At 30.9% G+C, this 27,998-nt stretch overlaps 1 protein-coding gene across 15 annotated transcripts in view; it reads left to right on the forward strand.

Moving 5' to 3' along the window:
- The first annotated feature begins 1,657 nt into the window (after positions 1-1,657).
- The window catches only part of Mbs (Myosin binding subunit), a 155,825-nt gene continuing 129,484 nt past the window's right edge, over positions 1,658-27,998 (forward strand). For all 15 annotated transcript variants that reach the window (XM_065504461.1, XM_065504463.1, XM_065504475.1 and 12 more), the window contains exon 1: positions 1,658-2,157. In XM_065504461.1, coding sequence (XP_065360533.1) covers positions 1,903-2,157 — 255 coding nt within the window. In that variant the 5' untranslated portion in view covers positions 1,658-1,902. The remainder of the gene's footprint in view (positions 2,158-27,998) is intronic.

The raw sequence follows: 27,998 nt of genomic DNA on the forward strand, positions 1-27,998 counted from the left end.
GTAATTCATAGTTCATAACTGAACTAAGTCTGCGACAGATTTGAACTAGTTCATTTAGTTCAAAAAAATTTAATCGTTCATGAACTACCCAGGCGTACTCGCCAGAAATTTTAATAAATTTTTCACCATTAATAGCGTTTTTTAACTTTTGTGTACTATCCAATATTTTAGAGGTTTTCGAATAATATAGAGTTAAAAACACTTTCTCCCGGACAAAGGCCGTTTATTAAAACTTTTAATTAATAATTGTAGAATTAAATCTGAAATTATATAAAACATTATTATGATCGGATAATTAGTATAGTAGATATTTACGATTTTATGTTTATCTAATGCACAAATCGAATTAATAAATTATCTTTAAGTTCTGCCACTAAGTCATAGAAATACAAATTGAGCTTTTTTGTACCAACAAAAAAAGTACATTTTTCCCCAATTATTATTTTCATCACTGCTATGTGATAAGTAGAAAACAAAGAGTAAATAGAGAAATAGATAAAGAGAGAGTAAGTAAACAATATGAAAAATAATAAAAAGAAAATATTTCACGAATACATTCGTGCGTATTTTGGGGGGAATTGCGCTTATTAGAGATCAGTTTAATAGTCACACTCCTAGACAGTCGTACATGTACGTCACTACATGAGAAATAAACGTTCATAAAAAATATAAAATCTTGCAAATAAAAACTGGGGGCTAGTGTTTTAGTAATAATAATAAAATTTCATTAAATGAAACAGATTTTTTTTATAAAACCATAAAATAATTTCATAAAAGTGATTTCAAATAACTAATTATCATATTTACTATAAAAAATTGTTAAAATATTTAAAACAGTTAATAAAATGGAATAAAAAAGATACATATAAAAAAAAAAATCTTAGAAAATTTTTGTTTACGTAAATGAAAAAATAAATTATTAAATTTCTTTGGTGTTTTCTATTTGTTATTGCAAGTATTGTATGTTTGTATTATTGTTGTTGTTGTTTTTATTAAAAGAAAAGCAAAACTAAAGTGCAGTGAAGTGTTAAAGAAAACACACCAACATGTAAAAAAGAAACAAAATAAATAGACGTGATCAATACCAAAAACGGATTAAAAAAAAGTGCAAAAGAATTGATACCACATATCAGAGGAAAATACAAAAAAAAAGAGACAAGCAGCAGCAATACTCGCACAACAATGCGAGTAAGTGAGATAAACAAAAGAAAATAATACAATAATAACAACAGCAGCAACAACAATAAGAAATGAAAATATCCCCCCTTTTTCTTAAGTAAAGGCTCCTCTTTCTTATTCTCTCTCTCTCTGTCTCTTATTATTTATTATAATAAACACTGGCACTCTCAGAACAAGAATAGCGGTTTAAAAGAAAATTGAGAAAACAAACAAATTAATAATAAAAGCCAGAAAATAAATTTGTAGAATACAAGCTGTCAAAATTAATAATATTTTAAGACAAACGTTTGTCATTTCGTTTTATTAAATATACGACTAGATTTTTTTTAACTATTGTTATCAATTTTATTTAAATTTCCATAAAATTTTATCAAACATTCTTATTCTTTTACTTGCAAAAACAAAATAGTGTTAGAAGACAAATATTAAAAACAAAATTAATAATAAAAAATAATTAACCAAAATTCTCCCTCAAAAAAGTGTTAATTTAAAGCAACAAAATTATTTGTATATAATCCAAATAATAAATAAGTTTCCTAAGAAGAAATTATACAAACAACTTTTGTACGGTTGCCGGCTTAACAATAGCGGCCAGCCAGCAGTTTACAAGTAATTACTGCATTATTTTTGGGGCAACATCTGTTACACCTACATCATCCCTTTCAATATAGACGCCGTTGTACAACGTCATCATTATCATCATCATTATTGTAAACGTTCAAGATGACATCTTTAGATATACGCAATAATTCGGCCGTTATGAAACGTGCCGAACAACTTAAACGCTGGGAAGAATCGGATACAAATCAACAACCTCCTGTTCCTCGACCCGAACCTGGTAATCGCATTAAATTCTCATCGGGATGTATATTTTTGGCCGCATGTTTGGCGAGCGACAAAGAAGAAGTGTTAAGGATGTTAGAGCAAGGTGCCGACATAAATACCGCCAATGTTGATGGTCTAACAGCTTTGCATCAGGTGAGTTTTATTTTAAAGTAATTCGATTTAAGCTGCAAATCTTAATTTGAACTTTTTGAGCGTAATTGCTAAAAAGTTTTTTATGATTTTTAAAAATATGTTTAGCTAAATAATAATATGATTGGATAAAGTTAACATGTGTATCATAGGCTCTTAACTTTTCAAAAGTATTTGATAGAAATTGAAAATTTTGATTCTAATAAAAATAAAAGTCCATTATGTGGATGACAAATTAATGTGTTGTTCAGTATTAAAATAATATTTAAATAGTATGTAGTACTTTTATCAATCGCAATGTACTAAAATTGAATTTGTTATATAAGCGTAATAGTTTTACGACACCTTTTATTTGAATTTTGTGACTTCGGGAAAAGTCCAATTCTTGGCAATAATTTTGACAGTAGCCCAATAATTTTGAATATTGCTTTGTTTTAATAAAACTTCTGAAAATTACGAATTAAATCGTTGGAATAATTGTATAATAAACGTTATATTAAACTATGACATTTCTAACTTTTTTTTGTTCGGGGTCAAAGGTCAAAATTTTAAATATTAGGGAATTTTCAAAAATGAATAACGTAATATTTCCTAAATTCATAGGAAAGTATTTAAAAAGAAAATTAACACTGGGGTTGATTTTGCAACTCGGTTCAAAAAGAAAATCGTTCGAATTTATATATTTTAAATATTGTTACGTTTTAACCCTTTCAAAACGTTGGTTTATTTCCTTTAAATAAACCGGATACTTTTCATTGCAAATAAAAGCCGTTTAGTAGTTTAAAAATTGTAACAACTCTTTATTTAAAATGTACAACAACCACAGAATTAAATAGTCACTCAATGTTTTTTATACACGTTTATAAATTCTCAAAAATACAGACACTTTATAATGTACACGAATTCACTTGAAAAATACAGCACACTTTAAGGCACTCAGTTGATGTTTATACGAATAGCGTCTGTGATAAACTCACTAACGACTGCAACCATCTGCATTCTAGATTGTTCTTTAACTGTCTAGAGGTTTCTAATACATACGCCATCTGTGGTGTACTTTCTACAATGTTCTTTAACTGAATATTCGAATTCGGTCGCAGCAAACAGCGTTGCCAACTTACGATCAATGGTCAACTGAAAGGTTTTATTCAATGTTAATAATGCCCACAGATATGTTAAAGTTTGGGCACTTAAATCAGCCGTTAAAATCGTCATATTTGAATTCAAGTACAATTTCGTAACAATATAGTATTTCGAAAATGTTTTCTTTCGAATCGAATTCCACAATTGCCACAAATATTACCCTAAAACAAATTTTGGATTATGTTTCGCTATTCTAATCACTTTTGTATACTATTCGATGTAAAACCAACCTGCAGCACTAATAATCGAATCCAACTTTCAATTATCCGACCCAAATAAGCTGAGGAGGTATTTCAGTGTTTCAGCATCCAAGCATGAGCAACTATGAACATCTACAAGAACCTATAGTCGCTAAAGGGGCCATAGCAGACTCGATATCGAGCACGTAGCCATAGTAGACTATCTCTGAGCAGAACTAACTAGTTCCATCTGTATAGACAACTTACAGAATGCAAGTTAAACTCCAAACATCCAGTCGATTTTATCGTCTTGGATACCATATTTAGCCAGTTCGTTCGCAATGTAATTGCCAGATATGTCAGCATTATTTTCGCCATAGTATACGAGCGAATACTAATTCGAACATACGAGCATGACTTTTTTTCAGAGGAATGCAAAAGCCTCCCCGCAGACTTGGAGGCATTTGTATATATCTAGAGCCATGGTAGGCGTTCATATTGTTCAGGTTACAAACAACCCGAATGTGAACAAAAGAGCGTAATAGAACGTAAAAATACACACATTTCATTCAGTTGCTTGATGTTGTTGTGGATATTTTATTTTTTACCCAAAAAAGCACACAAATTAAATGACTCTATTTGCCTACCAATGATCTAGAATATGTCATTCCGAGCGAATTTTTTGTCAGAAAATAGAACGAATATCCCATGACAACTCTATTCAGATTAAAAGAATGAAATCCTAGGCTGTTGAAAATAAATACAAAAATTAAATAAAAATCCTAATTATTATGAAGTTGCTACTATAATACACCGCTTTTAAATCTAAATAGTGTTGTTTCCAGATGATTTCACTGTTATCTCAGCAGATCTTAACATCAATGACAAAATATCCCAATATCTGAAAACCATTATAGACCTTTTGCGGGAAGCCGATTTATCGCATTCAATATCCAGAAAAATTTATCGTAATTTTCTAATTTGAGATTATGACATTCAAAATCGAGCAAGATATTTAGTACATAGTGGCATTTGATCTGTATTGTCTGCTAACTGAGTTGTTTACAAATAGTTCAGAATAATGCACTCCATATTGCAATGTATGTGTCAAAATGAAGAATGTGGATAATCTTCATGAGTCGACCAGGATGCTGTCAGTCAAGCAACTTATTTTTATAGACCAGACAGTTCCCAATCCAATCAACTAACCATGGATTTATTCCCATGACAGCCAGTTCTATGCACCGGAATGACCCAAGTTCACTCGATCGAAGACTGCCAACACAGCAACAATTGCTGTTACAACAATAACCAATCTTTGGATTCTTATGCAAGTTAGACTTTTGACATCATTGTATAGACATCCTGGATGTCATGGTCTCCTAAGTCGACCGATTGTTTACAGCGACTGCGGAAATGTTCATAAATTTGCGATCCTTGAAGACATTATTGGTTATAGACAGGGCAACCAAAAATATGCAATATCATATTTTTTGCTGTGCGTTGTATAAGCATATGAGTTAGTTATTTATCCGTTTCAGACAATTTTAAGAATTTTGGCATCGATTTGTTAGTGCATATTTTTGCATATTTTGCCCTTTACTGCATATTTTGCATTTTATAGCATATTTTTGCATTTTTAACTCATAACTGCATATTTTTGTTGCATATTTTCTTTTATTTTTCATTATTTTATTTTCCTGATATAATTTTATTGTTTGTATTGTAATTTTTCATTTCTATATTTTACTATTTTGTTAAATACTTAAATAAAAAATAGAGTACCCATAATCGACTTATCTTCATAGAGTTTTCGTTAACTTAAGGGAGCTTAGTTTCCATATATTTCAATTAAATTAAAAATATACACACACAAATATTAAAATTTAACAAATATGTAGTAAAAATACATAAAAAATTAAAAGAAAATTCCAAAATTGTATGTTATAATGAGCAACTTCTTAAAAAAATTTTGGATACATTTAAAATAAGGAATTTAAGGCAGCTTGAGACAGTTATGTTTGGGCATTAATAGTTTACCACTAATGTAAAATTAAACAAGTATTCAACAGACGTTCAGAATATTAAGATCTATCAAAATCTCGCGTTCAAAACCCGTTGATATATTTACACAACTTGTAAAAAAATTTATTAAGAAATCATTAAAAAAGTATATACGTGGATATCGATAGACGATACAATGGATGAGAAAGGAAGAAACATAGGAAATGTCACGGTATTTTGAGTCCCAATGATAAAACTTGAACAACAATTTTTTTTTAATTTTTTTAATTGCCGCAGTCTTACTTCCTCAGTATAGATCTTATAAACATTGGGACACATGGATTAAGAATGTAAAATGTTATGCCACTAATTACTAAAAAAATTTTGAAGTATTAGGCAGTTTAAAAGATGAGACAAATCAATTGATTATGATTGTCTAAGAAACTCGGAAATCTAAAACAAAGATTTAGTTTAAAAATTTTAAAACTTAAGTAAACACATAGTAATTTATTGCTAAATATAATAAAATGAATTGAATCTAACTATTTTCATGTGGTGCCAAATTCACTAAAATCTAAATTTAATTCTATAATAACCAATTTTAATTTATGAGCTCAATATTTTATTTACTTATTGTATATTTTTTTTAATAAAACTTTGAAATCAAACAATAACCAACTATTTTTAAGTGCATATTTTTTATATATTAATAGCATATTTTTCGTTTTTAAGTGCATATTTTATGCGCATAAAACACTTTTTTTAGAGCATATTTTTGGTTGCCCTGGTTATAGACAATAATGCCTAAGCAATTTCGAATAGTGGGAATCCACTTCCGAGTTACTTAAGATCTACAACTGCACAATTAAGGGCCGGTTAGTGCAGTTTCTTCAACTGCAACAATGAATGATTTATTCCTGACGTTTTTAAATTCTGCATAGCCCTCACGAACTTGCCCTTGTTCATATTTCGCAACATGTGCGTCATTGCAGTGGCTATCAAAAGTGACACCCAAAATTTTCGGTCGTCCACTGTCAGAATTTGTGCGCCGTCAACCATGATGCCTAATTTGAGTTTTATCACCTTCGTCCAGGAGGTGAAGAGTGTTGTCGATGACTTCGTTGGTGATAACTGTAGGATACGCCCAGTGTAGAAATTGTGAATTTCGTTGAGTTAACCATTTACCATTCATATCAGCACCTGTAACGGTAGTCGAGCTGCAAGAATATTGATTAATAACGGTTACATAGAGGTAACGGTTGTCAGTATGGATTATTTTGTATTTCTTCAGACCCTAGCAGATCTAGGGGACTGTTCCGAAATAGTGATTTTTCCTATCATTTAGGGTGACAACTAGTTACTAGGGTTCTATAGCTGAAATAAAAAGTAGGCGACGCATTGTATTCTCATTCCGGCTAAATAGAGTCAGTTACCTAACTGGCTACTTGATCAGAGTGCTAATTTATATCAAATATTCAGTCCAATAACCGATTGCCTTTAAAGAAACCTTCATCTGACAAATCTACAATAGATTACTTCTGGTGGGTAAAATAACTACTTACTATAGTGCAGTATAAAATAAACGTTTAAAGTGACTACAATCTAGGTTACTAAGAGACACTAAAGTGACAATTGACTTTACTATAGGTTGCATGGGATGTCAGTATACTTATGCAAAAAGAAAATAAACTGTTTGAGAATTATATCAACATAATATATGAGGGATTTCATGTCAAGTGAACCAACTTTTAAAATCGATGTCTTCCTATTGGATAGTAATTCAGACACAATTTTTTAACAAGATCGGTCGAGAACTCTTGGAGTTGGAGGGGGTCAAAATTTGACCTTTCGGCCAAACATGTGATTTTTCTCATCCATGTAACTTATTACCTATTGTTCTTAGCAAAATGTGTCCCAAATAGTTTAGATAGCTATTTCTTCAATCTTCCGAAAAAAAAAAATATTTAAAAAAAAATTAAAAAAATTTTAATATTTTTTTTCCTTTTTCTATTTTTTTTTTCAAAAAGGGCTCTTTTCTTAAAATGAAGCTTAGATATTTTCCTTGAGGACCTATTTGGTCGCTTAGTGGGATGCGATTTCGATATCTATAAAAAAAATATTTTCTAACTCAAAACATGCAATTTTAGATTTTTTTTTGCAAAATCAAAAACTTTGTTGACTTTTTTTTCGAAATGGGCCCTGTTTTTATACCCATCACCTTCGTGAGAAGGGTAAATATAAGTTTTTCATGCCGTTTGTAATTTCCTCAATATAATTTTCCGACCCTATAAAGTATATATATTCTGGATCCTTATATATAGCGGAGTCGTTTAAGCCATGTTCGGAGCGGAGTCTGTCTGTCCGTCTGTTTGTTGAAATCAATTTTCTGAATACCCCAGATATCTTCGGGATCCAAATCTTTAATAATTCTGTCAGACATGCTTTCGAGAAGTTTCCTATTTAAAATCAGCAAAATCGGTCCACAAATGGCTGAGATATGAGGAAAAAACCAGGACAACCTCGATTTTTTACCTATATCTGGATTACTAACGACGTATATAAGACCATATTCAGTTGGACCTACAATGGGTGAAAATCAGAAAAAAATATTTTTTAACCCAATTTTTTTTTTACCAAAAATAAAAAACATAAAATTTTTTTTTAAAATTTAAAAAAAAATTTAAAAAACAAAAAATTTATTTTAAAATTTATAAAATTAAAAAAAAATTTTAAAAATTCGAAATTTTTTTTTCCAAAGTTGTTTTTTTTATTTTTTGGAAAATCTTTATTTGTATTTTGAAGTATAATTTGGTGAAGGGTATATAAGATTCGGCACAGCCGAATATAGTTCTCTTACTTGTTATTTTTTTTATAATATATTTTAATTTTTAAATAAATATGCAATTTTTTAATTTTTTTTGCTTGTGTCTATTCCTTTAAGACCTATTTGGTTGCTTAGTGGGATGCGAGTGAGATATATAGCAAAATAAATGTCTTGTAACTGAAAAATTGTGTCTGAATTTACTATTCAATAGGTCTAACCTTGTTGCAAATTTCATCCCGATCGAAACACATCGATTTTAAAAGTTGGTTCACTTGACGTGAAATCCCCCATATATACAGTGGTGGTCAAAACATATGCAACTAGCAACAGAATTTTACAAAAGTTGTTTTAATAAGTTTTAAAGGTAAACAAAAATATTCATTTGCTTATAATATTTTTTTATTAATGCTTTAAAAATAAGAATATGAAATTTAATTCAGAATTTTTTGCATTGAAAAGAAAAAAAATTAAAAAAACCACGTATGGGTTGAAATTTCACTGGCCAAAACATATGCAACTAATTGCTTCTAAAACATTTATGTCTATAAAACTTAATAGTTGGTGGCAAATCCTATATTTTCAATGACGGCCTTACATCGGCATAGCAGTAAAGCTGTCAAATTGGCAATAAATTTTGCAGGAATAGCGTTCCAAGCATCTAACAATCCTTGAAACATAATATCTGAATTAGTGCAATTTTCGGGATCCCCAAAGGTTCTCAATGGGGTTTAGATCTGGTAATTGTGGTGGCCATTCCATTACCGAAACTCTTTCTTGTGCTAACCACGATTTAACAACATGTTAAGAGTGCTTGGGGTCGTTATCGTACTGAATAACTCATCGAAGAGGCATATTATTCGCAGAATTTGGAAGCATTACTCTTTCCAAGATGCCTCTATAGATAAATCCATCCATTATTTCATTAATTTTGCTCGATGGGCCAACTCCAGCAGCAGAAAAACAGTCCCCATACCATTACATTGCATCCTGCATGTTTCACCGACGTTTTCCCTACTCGCAAAAAACCGCTTATATCTAAACGTAATCAAAAGATACGTTTGAAGTTTGCTATGGAGCATTTAAATTGGTCAGTTATGGTCAGCTATGGAGCATTTAAATTGTCATATTTAGCGACGAATCCGAATTTAATATCATCGGAAGTGATTTCATTTGTTACGAAAGACGACCAGTTAACACGCGGCTTCAAGCGCGATACTGCAAAAAGACAGTGAAACATGCAGGGTGCAATGTACTGGTATGGGGACTGTTTTTCTGCTGCTGAAGTTGGCCCATCGATCAAAATTAATGAAATAATGGATGGATTTATAGAGGCATCTTGGAAAGAGTAATGCTTCCAAATTCTGCGAATAATATGCCCCTTCGATGTGTTATTCAGTACGATAACGACCCCAAGCACTCTTAACATGTTGTTAAATCGTGGTTAGCACAAGAAAGAGTTTCCTTAATGGAATGGCCACCACAATTACCAGATCTAAACCCCATTGAGAACCTTTGGGAAATCGTTAATCAAAGAATCGATCCCGAAAATTGCACTAATTCAGATATTATGTTTCAAGGATTGGTAGATGCTTGGAACGCTATTCCTGCAAATTTTATTGCCCATTTGACAGCTTTACTGCTTTGCCGATGTAAGGCCGTCATTGAAAATATAGGATTTGCCACCAACTATTAAGTTTTATAGACATAAATGTTTTCGAAACAATTAGTTGCATATGTTTTGGCCAGTGAAATTTCAACCCATACGTGGTTTTTTTAATTTTTTTTCTTTTTAATGCAAAAAATTCTGAATTAAATTTCATATTCTTATTTTTAAAGCATTAATAAAAAAATATTATAAGCAAATGAATATTTTTGTTTACCTTTAAAACTAATTTAAACAACTTTTATAAAATTCTGTTGCTAGTTGCATATGTTTTGACCACCACTGTAAAACCAGTTTATACGAATAACAAAAAAAGTGCATAACAAAATAAACGTTAAAAGTGACTACACTCTAGATTACTTAGAGACACTTAATGGTTAATTGTCTTCTCGCTAGATTACCAGGGATGTATAAAGTAACCAATTGACTCTCTCTCTGCTCTACAAAGAGCACATACTTGTCAAATGACCAAAAATAAATAAATTGGAGTCATCCAAGTGATCAGACATTAGTGACAATTACTGTTTTTAAGGGATACATTCAGGGTTTCGATATTCAGCTCTAGCAACATATTTCTTACATTTGACTATGCAATAAATATGAAATTATCTCATTTCATCACAATCAGCTAATATAAATATTCATACTATTCGTTCGTATTACTATTAAAATTGCAATGCTAGTCTGCAATTTTTAGTAGCAAACACAATCCATTGCATATCCACCAAAATATATGTTCGTGCTTTAGTAGCACACACAGTTTTTTTGTCGTGCTAATATTGCACTCCATTCGTTTTATTTTGTTGTGCTGGCAAACTTTTCTAGCAAAAATACACACTTCTGTAGTTGTGCTATAGCACAATTGACATTTCTGCAATGGATGCTATCATTTGCTGTTCTTGATAAGTGCGTAACAACATATCAGTAAACACATCCAATGTACAGTTGGGCAGAATCAAAATTTTTTTAAAATAAATCTGGCATTTCTAAACGGCTGATCTGATCAGGATAAAATTTGACGCGGGCTTAGCCAAGGAGTATTCGAGTTTAAATTATTGAAATGGGCTCTACAATTGTCCCAGGGGCGGCGCTATGGGGGCTCAGAATAGGGTACCTTCGACATGCAAAATTTTTAAACACGTCCCATTTTTTTGTTTCCCATTCGATTTCAAAGAGTTTTGTATGTTTAGAAAGCGCTCGCCTATGTCTTGAAAAAATATGCTTGTGTGTGCTATTTATCTCTTATACTTTTCGAGTTATAGGCATTTCAAAATTGAAATTTTAAAATTTTGCCATACCTTGGTCCGCTTTTTTTGAGTTTTGCTAATAAATAAAGATTTTATTACATATTACATATATATTGAGTTTCTAAAACTAAAATTTTTATCAAAATTTTAATAGGATTGCAAATACATATTAGGAACAATTTGATCCACATTTATTCCGAACATTTTTTTTCTTGTTTAGATATTTTAATTTTTGGTCTTACAAAAAAAATTCATGTCAATATCTCAGTTTGATTCAAAAATATTTACACTAATGAATAATCGTTATTTCGTATTACATACTTGACAATAAAATAACTAGCAGCATCCAAATAGCCAAAAAACAAGAAATATCAATGCAACCATAGCAGAGCAACCAAAGAAATGTAAATTGCTGCCAGAGAAAATTGCTAGCACAACAAAACAAAAACGAATGCTGACGCGCAATATTAGTTCGGCAAAAAAGTGTGTATGCTGCTATAGCACGAACATATATTTTGGTTGTTGTGCTACAATAACGAGTTGACAACTGGTTGTATATGCTACTAGATATTGCAAACTAACATTGCAATTTGTATAGTAATATATGAATAGTAACAGCAAATTTATATTAGCAGAGTTATACAAAATTATAATAGCAACTATATATTTAGTATGCAGATTGATAAAAATGTATATTTACTGCAATTGACGGCTAATATAGTAGCAATTGTAAACCCTGGATACATTGACTATTTGCTTAACTGCTGGGACCATTTTATAGCTTCTATACTTTAAATTATAGAATGTGAAATAGAAAATGAAACAATCATTTATATTTATAGTTTATATTCATTAATTAAACATTATACAATACTAAAAAATATGTTTTTAAAATAAAAATTTAATTTCCATTGTAAATCTGTATAATGTATTTTATTTGTTTATAATTTCTCTATTGGCCAGCACGCGCTAAACGTTTTTTTTTCTATTCTTCTTTCCTTCAACTAATGTCTTTCATAGATCATCTAAAATGTAGTACGAGAATTATAGTATTTTTTTTTTGTTCTATTCTAGTTTGCCATTTCTATAGTTTTGTGTAAATAGTGCGTCTCGCCATACTCAAAATAATAATTTATAAATACACATTTTTTATTTTTATGTGTGTATGTTTGGTTATGATTGTTTTTTTTTTCATTTCGTAAATAAAGAAAATATGTATTTAACTCTGACGTAATACAATCGTAATTGTTGCAAATTTTTTTAAAAAAAGCAAAATGTTAGATATTTGATTTTATCACATTTTACAAAAAATTTAGATAATTCTATGAAGAAATATGAAATGCAAAACAGAAAACAAAATAAATCATAAACATTTATTTCAGCGGTTAGGTAAATAAAGGCAGGCGAAAAGATATTAACAATTCTATTAAATACTAAAAGGTGCAGCGTAAATTTTGTTTTATATAAAAGTTGATGGATAGATAATAAATTGTTTATTTTATTCCCAGAAATCGCTTATAAAAGTTCTCTTCCCACTATTGCAACACCCTGTTTTACATTTTAAATCAAAATCCATTTGTTATACAATCTAATATCATGGCGAAAAGAGACAAATAAACGAACAAAAAAAATAATTCTAAAATAAAACATAAAATTAACAAATGCATTTCTAATGCAAACTGACGATTTACAAGTTTTCTGTTTTTTTTTATTGAATTTTTGTGTTTTTCTTGTTTTTGTATACAAGAATAAATGTTTTTCTTTATTTATGTTGTTGTTGTTTTTGCTGTGTATTTTCAATTCTATTTTTAAAAATGATTTTTCTTTAAACTCTTTTTTTTCTCTTTATTTTTTTTTAAATATTTTCTTCTTGCAAATTTTTGTTGGATTTGTTTGTATTTTTCGTGTTGTTTTTGTTTGAAAAATTTTTATATTTGAAAAATTTATTACAATATTGTTCTGATTTTGTTCTGTTGTTGTTTTTATACTCTTCATCGTGGTGATAAGGTTTGTAAAAGTTGGTCATTCTGTTTTGTAATTTTCATAATATTTGTTTATAATCCTAAAGAGTTCAAAGAAAATTTTTATTCTGGATACTTTTTTTAAACAAACACAAACTGCAAAGCTTTCAGCTTGTCTGCAGATACAATAGTGTCTGGCGGGAATCGAACCCGCAACCCTCAGATTAATGCCTAGTACACTATCGTTTAGTCTATAGGGACACATAAATCTGGAATATAAGCAACTGATGCTCATATAATTTTGTAAAATTATTTACGATTTTATATGAAACTTACAGTGGTGGCCACCAATTTAAGACAAATACTTGAATTTTTTTCATCAACTGAATTTTAAGTGCGATAGAGCCAAAATAAAAGGACCTCTAAGGGTATGAAATTTATTATTAATGTTTCTAGTTTCTGAAAAATGTTTGGAAAAATCGGTAAAATATATATGGACAAAGATATGTGGAAATACGTTGACCCACCTCAGCGAACATCCGCTGTTAATAACATGATATGAAACTAATGGAACTAAAAATACGAAATTTGGTCCAAATATTTTATAATTATATAAATATAATGATATAAATGTGAGAAAATATGTTTATTTAAAAAAAAAATTGTTTGGTCAAGTTGTAGAAAAATTTTATGTGTTCATGGTGAATATGTATGAATTGAAACAGTCGAATAAAACACACTTGTGTGTTAAAACAGTCCTCATGCATAAATATTTGTGGACATAATATTTATTTACAATTACAAAAAAATAATTTACAATTACATGGAATTTTGCAAACAATTTTTGTCTTAAATTCCTGGCTACCACTGTATATGTGTTGAAATCTATTTCGGAAATAAGAGTGTCTGGCGGGATTTGAACCCGCAATCCTCTTATTGACAGCGCAGCACACTATCGTCTAGTCTATTGGGATACCCGATGTCCCTTTGTCTGTGATTTCCTTTAGTCCCTAGTTGTTTTTACAGTTATGATATATTATCAGAAATTCTGACTTTGTTTTTTTTATTTTATTTTTTAATTCCACTTAACATCGAGATAACTTTGATACCAAAATATTACCATTCATAATATATTGGTGTTGTTTTATTTTCGCTTAAAAGTGCTTGTGAATTTGCAGAAAAAACAAAACAAATAAGCAACGACACGATCCATGTGGGACCAATTAGCATTGTTCCAGTTGTTCAGAACGCAGAAGCAGGTTTTCTTCGTGACTGCGTTGACCTATAAATACGACAAGCGATGAGGAATCAGATGTAATACAGCATGTTTAAAGCTGGCGTACATGACCTCCGATCCAATGGGTCCTCTCCACATACCTCTGTATGTTCTCCTCCTACATACTGTATCAACTGTACGATGCTGTTTTTCGGATAACTCCTCCTTTGACATACACGGAAGAACATGTTCGTTGCTAGACTAATGTTCAAAGTTTCTTCATGCAGTCAATGACTATTCTTAAGGCAGTATTTTGGCTGCTTTGAATATTTCTCCCAATGTAACATCTAATGCCCTTGCCGTTACCGAAATAACGCAAAATACCGTAATTACTAAAACATAACGATTTATGTTGTAACAAGTAAGAGAGCTATATTCGGCTCTCTATAACCAAATTATACTTCAAAATACAGATTTTAAATATTTTTAGGTAAACAAAATTTTTTTTTCCAAAGTTGTTTTTTTAATTAAAGGTAATTGAACCAGCTGACGGAATCCTTAAAACTTTTTTTAAAAATTTAAATTTTTCGATCTTTAACGATTTTTCGAAAAGTCACATATGAGAACCGGCCAACCAGACGGACGGACATGTCAATATGCACCTTTCCAAAAATCATTAAAAATCGAAAAATTTACATTTTTAAAAAAAGTTTTAAGGATTCCGTCAGCTGGTTCAATTAACTTTAATTTGAGGTATGTCTTGTCCCGGCATCTTTTCTGGTAGGGACACAACTTAAAAAATTCAGTAAAAATTCTCATATGTGACTTTTCGAAAAATCGTTAAAGATCGAAAAATTTATATTTTTAAAAAAAGTTTTAAGGATTCCACCAGCAGGTTCAATTACCTGTAATTTGCTAAATATGTCCCAAATGTAGACATATTAGCTAAATATGTCTCAAATACGCGAGAGATATTTGCAAATACGTAATGACGTAACGAATTACGTCGAAGCATATTTAACTCGGCGTATTTAACTTCACTCACATTATTGTCTATATTTATGTCTTAGTAATCCAGATATAGGTCAAAAATCGAGGTTGTCCTGGTTTTTTCCTTATATTCTGAAAAAAGGGAACAAAATTAAAAATATTCACTATTTCGCTGCTGACAAAACAATGGAAACTTTTAAACTTCTGCAAGAAAGAAGTGTAAAACGAAAATAATATTTAAAAGAACGATGTAAAAAGCATCCTGTTTACAGTTATTTTATTTTTAAATTCTTGTAATTTTTCACAATTTCTTTTTCTAAGTTTTTCGCATGGCTAAAGTTAAGATTTGTGAAGACTTAAAGAATAAAATAATTAACGATTTTAAAGCTGGTTTAAAACAAAAAGGTATCTGTGACAAATATTCAATAAATAAATCAGCAGTTTCAAAAATTCTAAAGAAATTTCGTGAGACCGGTTCTGTAAAAACTCAACATTTAGGTGGAAGACCTCGTAAGACTACTCCTAGACAAGATAATTTAATAGCGAGAGAGTTCAAGAAATTCCCAAAAATAACTCCTCGAGAGGTTGTTAATAGCATAAAATTAGAAATAAGAACCCGAACAGTTAGTCGCAGGGCAAATGAGGCTGGTCTTGGTTGCTATCGTCCTGTGAAAAAACCACTCATTTTTAAAAACAACCGTTCTGCTCGTCTACAATTTGCCAGGGATCATTTAAACTGGTCGATACAGAAATGGAATACTGTCCTCTTTTCCGACGAATCCAAATACAATTTAAGAGGCAGTGATGGGAGAACATTTGTAACGCGACCAAAGGGAAAAAGATTAGATCCAAAGTACACAAATAAGACTGTAAAGTTTGGCGGTGGTAATATTTTGGTATGGGGATGTTTTTTTAGGGAAAGGTATGGGCCCAATTCATATTATAAAAGATACCATGACAGGTATAGGATACAGAACCATATTAAACGATGTTATGTATCCATACGCTGAGGAAAATATGCCCCTAGTTTAGAGATTCCAACACGACAACGACCCGAAACACACCTCTAGGGTTGTAACCGAGTGGTTACAATCCAACGTGGTACGTGTTTTGAAGTGGAAGAAAATCTATGGGAAATTGTAGATCGTAAAATAAGGACCCAAAATTACACCAGGAAGGAAGATTTATCGGAGGCGGTTATAAGGGAATGGCAAAATATTTCAAAGCAGACCATTGACTCTTTAATTGGTTCAATGCATCGTCGATGTGTAGCAGTTATAAAAAATAAGGGATACCCAACAAAATATTGAGTTATTGTTAAGTTTAGACCATATTTGTTAAAATAATACCTAAGTTTCCATTGTTTTGCCAATGCCGTAATAAAGAAATCTTTTAATTTTTTTTTCTCATTTTTAGAATTTAATTAATTATGTCCTTTGTTTTTTGTTAAATTAAGTTGGAAAAGTTTCCATTGTTTTGTCAACCACTGTATATTTATAGGGTCGGAAAATTATATTGTGGAATTTACAAACGGAAAGACAAACTTATATATTCTCTACTCACGAAGGTGAAGGGTATAACAAGCTTTACTGGATGTTCTTCCTTTTTCCTTCGCTTCAAACGAATCAGTTCGGTACAGGTTCCTTGTGATGGTCTGGTCAGATTTCAGCAGCTAATAATATATTGGGCCTTTTGGCTCCTACCAAATACAGAGAATTACCTTATCGCCTTGGATATTTGGGTTTGGTGTCGATTAGGCTCGAATTGGCCAGGCTTCACATACGATCTCTTTCGCTTCGGGTTATTGTACTGGATCCATTTTTCATCGCAAGTAATAATTCGATGCAAAAATTAATTTCTTTTATATCGTTTTATAACATTGGAATCAGTTTGACGGCAGACCTTTGATTGTTTGGCCAACTATATGAAGTACCAAGTTGGGTTTTGTTGAAAATATTTAAACATTTTAGTACGCACTTTTTTCTGGTCACTCATTTTAATCAAATTAACACAAATGAACATAATTGACATTAAACATAATAACTGACATACTTTTCAAAGGTAACTTGATCAAAAAAATATCAAATAACATGGCTTGGTACCGGTTACGAGACGTAAGCGTAGGGGGTTTAATGATTATGCATCGGAGATTACTTATAATATTTCTCTTCGAGATCTTGCTTATGGAGCTTTCTTGGCAGATCGTACTGAAGTGAACTGGGGTAGTTTTTGTCGAGTGAGGAATAGGACTAAGACTATTATTCGCAATGCTAAGAGAAGCGCACATAAGCAACGTTTTGAGGGGTTGAATAATAGACAGATGTGGAATTTATTAAGGGAAAATGGATGTATTAAATGTAAAGATGAAGTAGATAACGTGGATCCATGCGATATCAATCGGTTTTTTATTCCGAACCAGTCTTATGAATGGCCGGTAGTTTCGCTAACTCATCTAAACTTTCTTAATGAGAATTCTTTCTCTTTTCGTGGAGTTGATGAATACGAAGTTTACTCGGCGCTATGTAAGATCCGTTCAAATGCTTCGGGACACGATGGTTTACCTCTGAAATTTATCAAGATTATTTTTCATGATTTATATCAATGACTTTGTTAATATTTTTGAAGTTACTTCTTTTGAATCTTTTATATATGCTGATGATATTCAGATTTTGTTTGCATCGAATAACCGTGATGTTTTAGAGAATAATGTTAATTTTTACTTAGGGTTCATTTCTCGGTGGATGGAGTATAATGGTTTTAATATTAACACTAATAAGTCTAAGGCAATGTGTTTTGGATGCGATGCTGAAGATTTCCATATATCTATGAATAGAGTTGGTTTACAATTTGTGGATGAAATGAAGTGATTGGGTGCTTATTTAGGCCGAGGACTGAATTTTTCGAAACATATTGATTATGTTTGCGGACGTGTGAATGGTACCATCAGAAGATTATATTCACTTGATCTGTACCTTCCATTTCGTATTAGGAGGAATGTTGTCTTGGAGATATATTCAGGCACCACCAGTACATTCTTGAGGAGAATCCAACTTACATTTAATCGTATTATCAGATTTATATACCGATTGAGAATTAGAACTCATGTGTCTCCCTATGTTATGGATTTTATTGGGTTTACATTTGAAGATTTCATAAAATTAAGAAAAAACGGTCGGACTCTCTTTTGGGAAATGATTGATTTTCAAACTATATTTCTGAAGGAATCTTATTCAAGTGTGCGGCAGTGTATTTCATATAGAAACACAAATAAACAAAATTGTAATAAAAAAGTTCAAAACGGTCAAACTAAATTTAAAATGATTACAATAGTTTCATTAATTTTTGAAAATTGAAAACAAGTAATTAAGTTTGAATTTAGAATAATTTGTAGACAAAGTATGTTAAATAACTTTTTTAACATAGGAAATGAACCGAAATGCCTGATCATATATTGATATAGGTCATTTAATCTCTGGTTTTCTTATTAAAGTTATAAATAACATTGATTCATCATTGGTTTCGATGACATCTGCTGAAAGTGTAAGAAAGCTTTTTGGAACTCCTCTTATCTTGTGATAGAGCACAAATATGTATTGCTTTACCCTGTATTTATTTTTTTTGACATTTATCATCTTTTAATCAAACATATGTACATTTCTACTATTTTCATTTTATTGGTTGAGTAACTTTAATACAAATGCACATAAACACCTAAAGAAAAACAAAAAAAAAAAAGATCAACAATATTAATAACACATTTTACAACATTGTTTAACAACAAATGTCATATACAAAAAGAAAACAACAACAACAACACACATACGAAAATATACAATAAAAGAGTCTATAATTTTTGTTACATTATCATTCGATTAAAAAAAAAACCTCAAAGTGACAGCAACATGGCGTGTCAAAATAAATTTATTAATTATAGACTTTTGTTTTTGATGTTTAAGCCAAAACGATCACAAGAGTATAAAATATTGTTTATAAAAAAAATATTTAAAGTTTTTTTTATTTTTTCACTCAGATAAAATACGCACGTGGTTGTATAAAAAAACAGAAGAAATAAAATAAAAATCAATTTATGAGCCAGCTATTCATTCCATTGAATTCATATGAATTTCTTTTTGTTGATTTTATTGTGCAAAATATTTTGTTTTATTGTTGTTTTATCATTTATTTAAATGTTTATTTTATTTAAAAAAATATACTCGTGAAATTTTCAGGCATTAAGACATATTTATGATTCTAAGAGAATTTGGAAAATTCATAATGATCGATCTAACGATCGATCGTAATAGACACCGACGTAAATATTTTAGATGGCAGCGGCTCAAATGCACAACAAAGGCAGTTTGTCAATAGTACTGTTTTCTAATCCATTTCTAAGTTTACATCTTTGCACTATGACATGTCTTGTTTTATACTTTTTGGCTAAATCTCTTGCAGGCATATTGCGGTTTTTTAATATTTGCCAACCAAATCATTTCCTATACACTCTTTAAGATCGCACACACACAGATCATAACGTTCTCACATTTCCCATGCCGCCAAATAGACAAATTATGGTTCCTAGCCCACGCTAAATTCCCATTATCTTACACTATCCACTCTCACTCTCTTGCCATTCATCTCTTGTCATTATTTGCTTGTGTAAATTTAAGAATTTTCGTCATCAATGAGCCTTCTTTTACTATTTGTTGTTTGTTTTTTTTTATTTTTTTTTTGCAAACAATTTGAAAACTTTGTTGCCGCCAGCAATAAGGAAATTTTGAAAATATTTTGAGAATTTTGTCTTGTGAAATACAGACCAGTATAATTTGCAATAACAACAAACAATAAAAACTGAAATTGTTTTAATTCTAAAAATACCATAAAGTTTAAAAAAAACATGTATTTTGACAGTTGGCCAGCATCTGTCATTTAGCACTTTGTATTTGTTATTTTTTTTTGGTTGTTCATCAATAAAAATTTAGCTTAAAAGGGGTTAAATACTTTTGTGAAAAATTAAATAGACTAAAATTTGCTATAAAAAATAATACGATAATAATGGGTGATGAGTCAGGTAACTAATAAAAACTATTTAGGAATTTATTATTTAAACATTTATGTTGGAAAACTATAAAATACGAGAGGAACTATTTATGTTTTCAGGAAACATCTAACAAGAAATATTTATTTTAGAAAATAGTTTTATTGTTTTTCAAAATACTTGTAAATACATTTAAGCAAGTCTTGAAGCATATTTTTGAAATAATTTTCCACTCTGGAAAAGGTAAAGGCATAAATTTCTGTCTATAAATACTACCGTTTACATGGAAGTGCTTCACACGCGATCTACTGTTGTGAGTGTCCAAAAAACCGTCAAATTTTAAAAACCGGTTTAACCGAAAAAGTGTGTTTTTGAAAAACTCGGTTTTGATTATTGTCGTTTAAAGTTTTCGATTTTTGTCTTCAAAACAAAACCGTTAACCGGTTTATATTAAATTTTTATTTAATATGAAAAATGGCACCTTAAATTTGTTTTTATTTTTGGACGCTAATAGGAAATGTGTTAAGAATTATGTACTAAATCTTCGGAAATTTAACATTTTTGAATTCTTAAGGCTCTATCTTTATGCAATTACATATTTTATATCTTTTACGAAATGTTGTCAAATGCTATAATTTTCTATAAATTAAATCAATATTTTTAAAAATGGTATCCAAGTTTTTCATAAATATATTTGAATGAGTTTTAGAAAATATATTTCATTAAAATCGGTTAACCGTCTTACAAAAACAGGTTTGTCAAAAAACCGAAAAGTTAAAAAAACCGACACCGGTGGAGTTTACAAAACTTAAAAAACCGGTTGACCGGTTTTCGGTTTCAGTTTTGGATACTCTAGGTTGGTTCATGATCGAAATACTTTAAATTTAACATTGATTGAAAAGTATTAGAAACAATTTTGAAAGCGCTGTAAACTTATAATCGACAAATGGAATGAAAATATCATTAAGGTAATTCACATCAACGAGAACTTCCGCATCGTGATAGTTCGAACTTTCGCGAAAGTAAAAATGCAATGAATTACAGCCAGTTTTGATTTGAATAAGTACTTCGAAAGTTTCTCAATCCAACGTAAGACAATTTTAAGAGCTAAAACCGGACTCGATGTCTAATTTTGAAACGTTAATCTAAAAACCGCAATATATTGGGTGTATTAATAAAAAATGCGGAATTCACAACTGGCGTATCTTTTGAACGCGGTTTTTAACAACTTATATGTCATTTATTCTCACTTAGGTTGGGTTACTTAGGTTGCTAGCAAATTAACGAGTTCACTCGGAGGCCTTGTGACCCTTAGAAATACTATACGACTTATGCTGAGAATTCATACATGAAGGGAGAATAGTTTTCTTCCCTAATTTCGCTGGCTATGTGATTCCTGTAGTGATAACCAAGCGGTACTTCTAATAAATCTGATCATATTTACTAGTGACACATCTCTGAGACAGTCCAGATCATGAAAATGAGCTCTACCAAGATGTAGTAGTCTACGCTCTTGTAAGGCTGGGCAGTCACATAGAAGGTGTTGTACCGATTCCTACTCCACCTCTTCATCTACAGTAGCTATAACGTGGGTAACCCATAAGTTTTGACGTGCGTCCAATCATACAGTGCCCAGTAATTATACCTGTTAGAAGCCTAATCGAATTCCAACTAAGAGACAAAAAAGTCCTCGTCCTATCCTTTGTCAGAGTCGAATAAGGCATTCTTGATATTCTACAAGTGATGATATTTGACCACCTGAGTTCCGTATCAGTCAAAGCCCATTCATCTATCAATTTAGATACGGTCACCAAAGGAGCGTGAATATCCCTTTGCGCAAGAGTTACGTATAGGGGCGACCCATTGGTAGCGCATTCATCAGATACTTCATTTCCCCGGATGCTCTCATATTGAATCCACATAAACTCTGCGTGATGTTGTGTCATTTGTGCCAGTGATTTGATAAAATTGAGAAGCCATTTCGACCTAATAACTTTGATGTTAAGAGCCTTGATTGATGCAAGCCTGGTCAAGTATAAATTTATAGTCGAATTTTCGAGATTCAGGTCCCGGAATCTACTCTATCGATTACATAGATCTCTGCCTGGTAAACCGTGCAAGTATCGAGTAACCGAAGAGAAAATGTCTAGTTCATCGGAGAAAATTAACAAGCCCGTGCCTCTTTCGGGCTTTGAACCATCTGTTTATTTAGATTTAGATCACGTATACCGACAATGGCCCAATCATCCCTCGGTATACTGCACCTAAATATTCTATCAAAATTCGATGTAGGTACTACGTAGTCCGTTTCTTGTCCCATGATTGGCCTGCCTATATTTTTTAAGATCGTGCTGTGACCAATACGATCACGATTCAGTCCTCCCGAATCTTTGAGTCTTAGAGGAGACTTAGCATGAGACTTAGAAATGTATTTGATATATATATCAACGGGAGTTCAGTTTAGCATCGTATCGGAATTCATGGAGCCAGTAATTGCAAGACATGCTAGTCTTTGTACCTTGTAAAAAATATAAACGTAAGTTTTAATATCCACCGCTCTCCAACAAACAAGAGCCCGGTGTACATCCAGTGTACATATATGGTTTAAGACTCATGTCTTCCCAACGGTTTTCTTACATACAGTGGGGAGCTCAAATGAGTACATGTTTCTATTTTGCGCACTTCTTATGGAATAAAAATAAAACTAATAAAGCAAATCCAAAAATTTTTTCTGTCATTTATTTTACGTTTAATATGTAACAAAATGAATTACAATTCAAAACAAAAAACATCCAGATCTAAATAAAAAAAACAGACAAAACTAAAATAACTCGCATGTACTCAATTTTGCACTCCACATAACTTTTGGGAAGAATTGCATTTTTTAAAAAAATTTTCAAAATCCTTTATTACGTAAATAAAATTTTACACGCATTGGCATATTTTCTATACATTTTTCATTAACTTTTTTTGGAATACTCTCTCTCTCGTGCTCAATCCGCTGTTAAAGCTCGTACAAATTGGTAGGAGTTAATCGGTATTGTTTCAACCGCCAATTCACGATTCACTAAAAATTCTCAATAGGATTGAACTCAGGACATTGAGCTAATAACTGCATTAATAAGACATTTTTCTAGGAACACCATTCTTTACGATTTTTGACGTGTGTATTGGGTCACCATCCTATTGAAAAATTACTTCTTCTGCAGGATAATCATTATAATCATACAAAGTCAAAAGATGAATGTGAAAAATACAAAGATGATTACGTATTCAGGTCGGTATATCGAACTGGACACTATTTCGGTAGAAATTTTGCTCACTAAACCATTTGTCAAAGTTTTTCATGAGTGCTTTAATTCGCCGTCGTGCTGTAAAATAACTTATTCGACATGATTGGCGCTCTTATCCACAAAATCGGAATGGCAAGTCTATAAATTCGGTATGATTAGTCTTCAATATACGCAGATAGTATTCTTAACTCATTATTTCGCCGATTTTTTCAAAATTGGTGTCACAGTAAGGAAACAGTAAAACACGGTAATGATATGGGGTTGCTTTATATGGTGCCACCTTGGACCCATGCAAAGAATCAATGAAATAATGGGAAAAGAAAACCATCTGCGTATTTTGCAGACTCACCATACCGATTTTGTAGTCTCATCATCACGTTTTTGTATATAAAAGAGGAAATCCTGCAGAAGAAGTAATTTTTCAATAGGATGGTGACCCAATGCACACGTCAAAAATCGTAAAAAATGGTGTTCCTAGAAAAATGTCTTATTAATGCAGTTATCAGCTCAATGTCTTGAGTTCAATCCTATTGAGAATTTTTAGTGAATCGTGAGTTGGCGGTTGAAACAATACCGATTAACTCCTACCAATTTGTACGAGCTTTAACAGCGGATTGAGCACGAGAGAGAGAGTATTCCAAAAAAAGTTAATGAAAAATTTATAGAAAATATGCCAATGCGTGTAAAATTTTATTTACGTAATAAAGAAATTTGAAAATTTTTTTAAAAAATGCAATTCTTCCCTAAAGTTATTGTGGGGTGCAAAATTGAGTACATGCGAGTTATTTTAATTTTGTCTGTTTTTTTATTTATAACTGAATGTTTTTTGTTTTGTATTGTAATTCATTTTGTTACATATTAGACATAAAATAAATGACAGAAAAAATTTTTGGATTTGCTTTATTAGTTTTATTTTTATTCCACAAAATAGAAACATGTACTCATTTGAGCTCCCCACTGTATATAGATGGCACATAATGCCTTCTTCATTCGACTCTCAGCATTACGTTTCCACGAGAGCTTAGAGTTCAAAATTACGCCAGAATATTTGGCTTCACTTGAAGTCTTCAGAAAAGTACCTTCCAGTCGTGGTGGTCTAAATTCTGGAATTTTATATCTCTTGGTAAAAAGAGCCAGTTCGGTTTTGGCAGGGTTGACACCTACACTGTTATTCCTTATTTACGACAAGATTCCACAGATGTGGAGAGATGACACCACCTTGTGGTGTGCCCCTTGTCACAACTTTCCTTGTCCTACCAATACCCATATTGAGTTTGAGCAGGGCCGTGCTCTTAAACATATTTCCTGTCCAGTTCCTCTGATCAACACCTAAGTCACCCAATGCATCAACAATTGCGGATATGTTCACATTATTAAACGCACCCTCTTCTATATCCAAAAAAGATGCCATAACTACAAGTGCACGAACTACAAGTTTTAATTTTAATAACTTCTTATACCGTTGTACAAATATTCTCTCGAACTACACCATTTCTAATTGTATTTCAGAATTTTCCAAATGTTTTTTCAGAAATTTCTATTTGTATTTGAGAACTTTCCATTGGAGTTCCGGAATATAATTTGAAATTTCTGAAATACAATTGGAAATGGTGTAGTGCTTTAAGGATTCAAAATTTTCTGAACACAATTACTCACCGCTTTCATAAATCAGTTTAACTACTACAGACAAGCAATTTATTTAATTTAACTGAAATTTATTTTTTATAATATAAAAATTAAATGGCTTCACGTGAGAACGGCTGAAGCGATTTTGCTGATTTTATTTTTATTCGATTCGAAATTTTCAGGAGATGGTTTGTAAAGAAAAAAATATTCAAAAATTCCGGGTAAAACTCGGATTTTTTTTGAGTCCAGCCAACTGTAATAAAAAAGCTCCCTAAAGTATGCAGTACAAATTTAGATATTTTATTTCCAAATCAATAAGAACAGGCAGGTTTATGTGGGTTGGAGAAGCTTGATGAACTAACATTAGTAAATGCTACCGGGCGAAGCCGGGGCGGTCAACTAGTTTTTTATAAAATGTAGATTGTAAAGGTTTTTTTCTGTAGGGACTTCCGAATTTTGACAGTTGATAGCGGCCATATTGCTGAAGCTAAATCTGCTATCATATATTCAGTTGTAATTAGATAGCTTTCAACAACACATGCAAATGATTAAATTGTTTTATCGAAATGGGTGTTCTGTTGGGGCAACGTTCCGTCCACTTCGCCATTTTACGGTCATTTTAAGAACTGCCAAAAGAATCGTCGCTGTTTATATTGCATATTTGAAAATTCTGCTGCTTTTTGTAAACATTAAAAAGTCTTTCTTATATATTTTTTTTATATTTACATAAAAAAATGAGATTCCTTCAAGGGGTTGCAGATGCCCATGTCTCTACTATATAGAATTTCTAATAACTTTCGTGGAGTATACAAACTGAAAGACATTTAATAAAGGGTATAATAAGAATTTTAATAATTTGTTTTAAATTTATAACTTTCTCAGATAATGTGATGTCCCAAGGCTTTAAAACCAACTTAAAAAGAGAGCAATTAACGATGAATTATTAATTTTCTCAACAATTTTACTTTATGAAATAAATCATAACGATAAATAGAAAATAATTCATTATTTAAAATTTATTACACACTGGCGGGAACCCAGCAATATTAAACTGGTATGAACAAAAGTTAAAATTAAATAAAAATATAATTTATTTAACAGAGAAAAAAAAACATAATATTTGATTTGTAGTTCAGAAAATAACACGAATTAAGAAACAAACTACAAAAAAAAAACAGCAGTAGCAACAAAAATGAAACGTACGACATGGCAGTGAACCGGGCCAAGGTTAGAAAACACGTCAATAAATGAAAATACTAAATATTTGAGAAAAATATTTGATTTTTTTTGTTCAATTTCTATGCTATTTTTTTTTGCGTTAAATGTCGCCTTTAAATTGCTAATTGAATAAGAAAAAGAAAATATGTATGAAGAATACAAGTGACATGAAAGGATATTCTTTATATGATAATATAACAATTTTGAATACAAATCTGTTGCTAATTTCTTAAATTTTATAACGAGGACAATTCTAATACAAAGAAAATGAATTTGAGTTTTTTATTAAAAAAAAAAAAACATAGCCATTGAAGGAAACACACAAATCACTTGCCATTTTCTCACTTTTTCTCTTTGAAGATGTGGGAAAATTTCATGTGTAACAAATGAACGAACGGAGCAATGATCTTGTTAAAAGTGAAAACCAAAAATATATCAGACATTAACCACGCATTTTGTTTCTTATTTTAGTATTTAAATGTCCAAAAGATTGTTTTTTTTTTAATTCTTTATAGCAACATTTATATTTGTTTCAATGTCTGTTGTTCAATATTTTTATACATTTTTTTACACCTTGAGTGAGACATTTTTAAATGTTGACATTGAAAATTTGTTTTTCTAGAATTATTTGTAAATAAAATATTATTGTTATTAAAAGAATGAATGCATGCATTTGTTTATTAATCATAATGTTTACAAAGGTATTATTATTTATAGGACACTTAAATATAACAATTTTCTGATTCAAATTTAGTTATAAAACCCTACAATTAATATAAAGTGAGTGATGAAGAGGCAAACTATTTATATTGAGAGCCTTATTAATACTAGTAAAGTTTTAAATTTTTCGTCATTTCCATATTCAGCTCGATTTGTTATTTGAGACCTTAACTCGATGTGAATTAGGTCCGAAGACCCAAGGGCAATTGACGATAGCTACACGAAAAAGACCGAAAAATATGGCGAACTTAGTATGACGATGGGTCAAAAAGTGCATACCTTTTTGAATGAAGCACAGGTTTTTGGATAAAAAATATGTTTTTGGATAAAAAAAATCAGGTTTTTGGATAAAAACTATTTTTTTTCAACATAGTCTCCTATGTACTTTGTCCAACGCACAGTGGGTCAGAATGGGTTTGGTAGTTAGACAACTAAATTACGACTAACATACAAAAGATTTCAGAGCAATATCCATTATGGATCCAAAAATAAAAGATTTTCAAGATTTTTGCTGTTTTTTGGCCGAAAAGTTGTCTTAACTCTTTTTTTTATTAAAAATACACTTTCTTTAAGAACATATAACAATTTTATATTTTTCTGTAAGGTATCTTTACAGAGAACATTCTGATATAAAAAACATGTCCCATTTTTCGAGTATGTCGCCTCTACACCCTTCGGAACGTGAACTATTTTTTTTTTATCAAAATTTAAAATTTAGGCCACAT

Source organism: Calliphora vicina, chromosome 3, assembly GCF_958450345.1.
Source record: "Calliphora vicina chromosome 3, idCalVici1.1, whole genome shotgun sequence".
Lineage (NCBI taxonomy): Eukaryota > Metazoa > Arthropoda > Insecta > Diptera > Calliphoridae > Calliphora > Calliphora vicina.